General features: G+C 34.8%; 1 protein-coding gene across 1 annotated transcript in view; it reads left to right on the top strand.

Moving 5' to 3' along the window:
• The window catches only part of LOC107670475 (serine/threonine-protein kinase LMTK1-like), a 47,866-nt gene that overhangs the window by 26,266 nt on the left and 14,218 nt on the right, over positions 1–7,382 (top strand). Inside the window, exon 3 of the mRNA XM_016463077.1 lies at positions 3,869–4,010. Within this exon, the coding sequence (XP_016318563.1) occupies positions 3,869–4,010 (142 nt within the window). The remainder of the gene's footprint in view (positions 1–3,868; positions 4,011–7,382) is intronic.

The raw sequence follows: 7,382 nt of genomic DNA on the forward strand, positions 1-7,382 counted from the left end.
ATATAATATAATATAATATAATATAATATAATATAATATTGCAGCTAATTGACTAATTGTCACTAATTAATTCATCTATATTTTTACATCTATATTATATATTAATCTATAAAAATATTCACTGATATGTAAAATACACTGAAATTGGAATTTCTTGATACAGTATAATCTCAGCACCAATCATCCTTTATCTACCCTAATTGAAATTCAGGACCTGAATTGACATTTAATAGGCAATTTGATTCTGAATGGTGCATATGCCACATAACCCTACGCTGTACCATGGTAGAACCATAGTATTTTTGTAAGGTTACACATGCTAAAAAATCACTCAAATCATGCTCAGTAATTGAACAGAAACACAAAGGTGTAGATTTAACTGACATTACCAAGGAGTGGATGGCATTTGCTGCAGCATGTGGGACCAGACCACATCGTTCCATCCTGATTTCACGTGTGTCTCTGTTACACATAGTCATGTTGGTATTAAATGTGACTAAAGCCTCTTTAGAGATTGTGTGTATTGTGAATGAGCACCAGCCCCTCTCACACATGCTGATGGAGTGAGACAGCTGCTCTTCCTGAATGGAAAACAGCCCTCGCTCCCCAGTGCAGTGCAGTGAGCTACAGCTACAACTATTGAGTCTAATTGAAATGAGTTGGCTGCCTCACATTAGCGTACTTTTCATCAAGATGTTAGGGCTTCTTATTATGCATTTGTTGAAAAGAGTCTGACTGTATGGCTGCAGTCCATGATGGTCGGACATCCTGTGCCAAAATCAAACTGAACACTTTCTACTATCTATGTCAGTAGACATTTGTCAGAGTAGACTTGATTAGTTCTCTTAAACAGTTAGTACCCTTCTGGTAGATGTCATAACTACACCATTATGTGGGTAAATAGCATATCTCTTATTAAACGAGGTGGAGTAGACGTGCACATTATGTTCAGTCTGTCATACTGTTTTAAGATGTATGATTGAACAGACTGTACTTCTGTCAGAGTCAGACTCATCAAAATTGTATTGGCATGATTATTAAAATGTATAAGATTATTTACTTACTGGACTGTTAATAGACATACAGACAAAAATAAAAAGACAAGTTAAAAAGATAAGGTAAAATGAAAATCGTCTTCATTCCACCATGCACATAAAGGAAGAAGCACCACTAGCTCACTTCAAATGAAAGTTTTTATCGACTACTGGTGAATAAAGATAAACTGCTGCCTCCTCTTCAAATATGTCCTGTTAGCACTTCAGTAATGCACACATAATGCATTAATAACAGATTGAAGTATGAAATATTTAGATGGACTGTGTGAATTAAGTAAATTACTTTGCACCCTCAAGTGGTTCTAAATAATATTGCATCACTTTGCCTCAGAGGCACATCCACCATGATAAACACCACATTAGCAGATGCGGTACAGTATAGATTTGCTCTTAGAGCTTGTTTTACATTTAGTGGAAACCATTTTATAAACCAAATAGAAACTACACACAACCATGTATTTAACCTTTCTGCCAGAGTACCAGAATGAAATAAATAAGTGGTCCCATAATATATGCACACAGTCAAATCTATTATTATTATTATTTTATGCAGGAAAAAAGTGGTCTTCCCATCTGCTGCCTGGAGAATAGAGAAATGGCTGTTTTTTTCCTTCCTCAGCAAATCCTATTTTCTTCAGAGAACAATTGTAATATTACATAAAGAAATGTTGTACGTCTTAAAATGGGAGAGGTACTACGGCAGCAGATAAGAGATGTTGTCCATTGTAATCGGCCAAACAAAGAATATGAGGATATGCAGGCAGAGAGAATACTCTTTTATAGAGCTTATAGTCATGGACAATAGTCATAAGTGAAGAATTGGCTAGTAGGAATGTAAATTGAATTGGCTAAAGCTAATAGGAATTGGAATTTCAATTGGATTGACAGAAAATGAAATGAAATGCGTTACAGTCACACAACAGATGCTCACAACTGCTCTACAACTTGCTGTCAACAACAGTACTGGTGAAAAGGGGGTGAATGCCATTATTGTACTGAATATAATATAGACTGAGGAACTCTTTGGTCTTAATATTGTAACTGCAACAAATTCTATCAAATTTACACATACTGTAAAAATGTTTGACTAAAAAATTAGAAAAATACTGTAAAATGCTACATTAAAAACCTGTTAACCCTGTAAAGCCTGAAAAATCTATTTTTTTTTTAAATAGAACAGTTTATTGAAACTTTAGACAAAATATATATTTTAAAAAATCTTCAAAAATAATAATAAAAAAATGTTATCATATTTGATAAATCATGCCTTTATGGCTCATATTGTCTGATATAGGAGAATATGGAGCTCAAAAAGGAAAAAAACACCTACATTTTATTCAGAGTCCTAAACAGAGCAAAAATATGCAATTTGGTGCAGTTGCTGATATTTATGTCTCCAAAAAGTATGTAATTCTTTGTAATGTAAATCAGTGAGATTTTATACAAGTATAGCAGACTACTTGCATAAAATGCATATACGTATCAGTTGTCAATTTAATCTCCCAATAATATAATATAATATATCTTAGTAAGATGAAATTTAAATGCTTAGTTTTATGACCAAAACTCTGTAGTTTTTATTGTGAGGTGTAAAACACAGTACAATGCAATGCAATGACGATTGAGAGATGAACAATTAAATATTCCTCAAACGCCACAACCTGAAGGGGGACATTTTACCAATGACACTAAAGGCCTTTTACTTGCTAAAAAGTATAAATGATCAATCAGACGCGTGGATCATACACTACAGTTTTTTTAAACAAAGTTTTAATCAAGATATTTGTGCTACAACTATGATACAGTATGATACAGGCTTTATAGGGAGAATTGATTAACTGTAGATTATGTTACCATGTACAGTGAAAAATTGTAGTGATTTAAAAGTGATTTAACAGTGCGTTATATGTAATTTTATTGTAAAATACTGTCAAATGTGTGTTTTTTCAAGTAAAAACTATGAATTACCAGTAAAAAAGAAAGAAAGAAAGAAAACAGTAAAAGGGCATTTTAATTGAGTGCTTTACACATACTGAATTAAATTAATATATAATACTACTTACTTTAAATTCAAATTAGTTCTGCATCCTACCCCAATCCAAATTCAGATCAAACACAGGAATTGAATTCATGCTGGTTATGGCACAGATTCAGTACTGCGATTCCCCAACACAGATGCTCAACAATAGTCACAATGTGTGAGTATGAGCCACCATGTGGAGCTGTGGGAGCTGGATAGGTTATTGGGTCCAAGCAGATGATTGCCCAGTTTTCGAAATGTGGCATCCAGCATTCATAACAGAGAGAGAAAATACCACAAGAGAGACTTTCATCTGCCATCATACTGTGACAAAAGAGACCATTAAAATTTCATATTAATTTCACAGTATGCATAAAGTAATAGAGCTGATGTAAGAATGCCAGTCTGAATTTCCTGCTTGTGTTTGAATTGTGCCATTTATTTCATTTTTTCTTAAAGGAATTATTCGTTTTATTAAGCGATGACACATTAAATTGAACAAAAATGACAGTAAAGACATTTATAATGTTTATAGTTCAAATAATTGCTGTTCTTTTAACATTTCTATTCATCAAAGGATTCTACCAATGTATCAGTTTCAACAATAACAATAAGAAATGTTTCTTGAGCGGCAAAAAAGCATATCAGAATGATTTATGAAGGATCATGTGATACTGAAGACTGGAGTAATGATGCTGAAAATTCTGCTTTGCATCACAGGAATAAATTGCATTTTAAATACTGAGATAGAAAACAAACATTTGAAGTCTCTGTGTGATTTTGTTCCCTGCAGGAATTTGAAAATATGGAGGGGGAGGAGGGCCAAGCGGACCTTTCCACTTTAGCCTCCCCCAGCTCTCAGAACAACCCCGAGGTTTATATCCTGCCCCTGACGGAGGTCTCACTACATGTGTCCAAACAGCCCAGCAAGTCATGTAAGCATCCGTATAGTTTTGGTCATTATTGATTTATGATTCACAAAAGCAGACATTTTGAATAATGTGCTGACTGATCTTTTCCATGCATTGAAAATGTAATGCAAGTGATTTGGAACGAGTGCTGGTCATGTGATTCACGGTAGCAACTGCGAGGAGGCGGCCCTGGGCTTTTTTTTAAAAAAAAAAAAAAAAGGAAAACGTGATTTAAATTAGACTTACTGCCTGTGCTAACATTGGTGTTTATAGTTAATCGTCGTGCACTGCAGGCAGATTGCTGGTTATGTTTCTCATTAATAAACAATACTGAAAGTAAAGTGCCACACTACGCTGATATTTGTCCCTCACATTCCTAGCAGCCTTGTGACAGGAAGAGTAAAGATACAGGACTGTGCCCATTGTGAACGGATGGTTCTGGAAAAAGACCAGTGGCCTTGTTTATGTTCTCACAGTGTAGAGAAGGGTGGAGAGCGAACCGTCTCTGGAAGCAGAGCACACATCTGTCAGTTGCATAATGCACCGTGAGACCGGCCCAGAGGACTCCTGGTATAATGGATGCATGTGAACTGGACTGCAGAGAGGAAAGGAAGTTATTAATGCATGGAAGCACTGGAGAGTACAGATGGAAATGAAACTGTTTTTAACATCAATATTACAACAGATATGAAACAGATGCATCTGAAAACCAAAATAACTGTAGATTTTCATCTCTTTAGAAGATATTGATTTGTTAGTGGTGCTTGCTAAGGCAACCAACAATGGCTTGTGGTCATATTTTAAGTCGACGTTTTTGTAAAACACATTACCGTTCAAAAGTTTGGGGTTTTTGAAAGAAATTAATGATTTTATTCAGCAAGGATGCATTATATTGATCAAAAGTGACAGTAAAGACATTTATAAGGTTATAAAAGATTTCTATTTAAAAAAAATTATGTTATTTTGTACTCTCTATTCATTGGAGAAACTAATAAAAAACATATCACAGTTTCCATGAAATTATCAAATAGTTTTCAACATTGTTTTCAACACTGATAATAATAATAAATGTTTCTTGAGCAGCAAATCAGCATATTAGAATGATTTCTGAAGGATCATGTGACACTGAAGACTGGAGTAATGATGCTGAAAATTCAGCTTTGATCACAGGAATAAATTGCATTTTAAAATATTCAAAGAAAAAAAAACAATTTAAAATATAATAATATTTCACAATATTACAGTTTTACTGTATTTTTGATCAAATAAACTCTGCCTTGGTGAGCATAAGAGACTTCTTTCAAAAATATAAACAAATATCACCAACCCCAAACCTTTTAATGGTAATTAGAAGCTATATTCAAACAGCAAAAAAAAACAAAAAAAAAACAAAAAAAAACAATTATATATATATATATATATATATATTGGGGAATCTGATTTTTTTCATAGTCTAAACACCAAAAAACTTAAGTTTTACTAACTTAATTCGTACCAGATCCATGTGAACATCATTTTTTTTTTTTGGGTGCATCTCAGTCGGAACAGTTAGATCAGTAGTTTTCAGTGGCGGCTCGTCGGGGGAGGCACAGCTTCCCCAAAATTTTGAAGTGAAAATGGGAGGAGGACGATTTAATGTTAATAAAATTCACAATTCATTTCAGTTCATGTCTCAGAATGTGTATTTTTTGTTTAATTTCGCAGCTGTAATACCATAACATATTACTGAAGTTGGAAAGTGCCGCTTTTCTATTGCGAATGTGCCGAATCTGCTGATGTAATTACAACCGCTAAATGATAGAGAAGGGGAGGGTGAGGCCGGGGGAGAGCTGAGCTCTCGTGCCTCCGTTGGTAAAAATAATTAGCCAATCAGCATCGAGTGTTCACTTTCAGCGCTGAGGAGTGTTGAGAAAAGAAACCTCGCTGTCATTCAAACAGTATATATACAAATTAAAAATAAATGGAGAACTGTAAATCAGCATATTAGATATTAGCATATTACTAAGCTGGAAATAGGCTACAGCCTATACAGCCAAAGAAAACAAAAATAAGTGCGTTCACGACAGTACCATTGACGCGAGCGTGTGGCGGCGCTGACCCAGATCCGGCGTGATGGCGCCGCCACACGCATTATTATAATGGCAGTGAGTTTTACACAGGCAAACAACATTAACATTTTCTTCTGGAATGATAAAAATCTACTGAATGTACTACATTTGATTTTACATCAAGTCAAATCCAATTGCTCAATGACTGCCTATGTGGAAGCTGGCAGTGGATGAAGCCGTGCAAGTCAGGTTTTCTCCCTATGACTCATGTGCTCTGTCTGCATACAGCATCAGGGGAGGGTGGGGAAGACAGTGGGATGCTGGGTTGAAACACAAGCAGGCATTGGACAAGAGTTTTAGGTGTCAGCCAATAGTCTCTGGATTGTTCGTCACCCGTGGTTACGGCCAAGTGATTGGTCCAGGTGTTGCAGAGCGAGAGGGTAGCACCGAGTCCCTCGTGATATTGAGAAGGGCTCGGTCATGGTTGAACCGCTCCTTTTCCGTCCTCCCCCTTCATCCTTCTGCGTGTTATATTAATGCAAAGAGTTGGAAATTAACACTTGACTGAATGAAATGGAGTAAACCCCCACATATGAATGTCCCTGGTGTTCTTTCATTCCTAAACTATATTTACTGGTTTTCACTGACTGCAACATAAGCTTCATTCTGGAAGAGGTCGAGCATGGAGAATCAGAGAAAGAGGGGGATCACATTTATGGCCCTAAACTGCCTACTGTAGACATCTACACTACCACTCAAAAGTTTGGGATCAGTAAGACTTGTAATGTTTTTTAAAGAAATCTCTTAAGCTCATCAAGGCTGCATTTATTTGATCAAAAATACAGAAAAAACAGTAATCTTGCAAAATGTTATTCCAATATAAAACAATGGTTTCTATTTTAATATCCTTTAAAATATAATTTATTTCTGTGATGCAAAGCTGAATTTCCATCAGCCATTACTCCAGTCTAAAGTGTCACATGATCCTTCAGAAATCATTCTAATATGCTCATTTATTATTAGAATTTTCAATGTTGGCAACAGTTGTGCTGCCAAATATTTTTTGTGAAACTGCTATACTTTTTTCAGGATTCTTTGATGAATAAAAAGTTAAAAAGAACAGCATTTATTCAAAATATAAATATTTTCTAACAATATAAATCTTTGCTATCACTTCTTAAAAAATTAACACATCCTTGCTGAATAAAAGTTTTAATTTCATTCAAAAAAAGAAAGAATACCCCAAACATTTGTAACATTACAATAAACATTGTATATTGTTAGAAAAGATTTCTATTTTAAATAAATGCTCTTCTTTTTAACTTTTTATTCATCAAAGAATCCTGAA

This window comes from Sinocyclocheilus anshuiensis, unplaced genomic scaffold (genome assembly GCF_001515605.1).
Source record: "Sinocyclocheilus anshuiensis isolate Anshui unplaced genomic scaffold, SAMN03320099.WGS_v1.1 scaffold476, whole genome shotgun sequence".
Lineage (NCBI taxonomy): Eukaryota > Metazoa > Chordata > Actinopteri > Cypriniformes > Cyprinidae > Sinocyclocheilus > Sinocyclocheilus anshuiensis.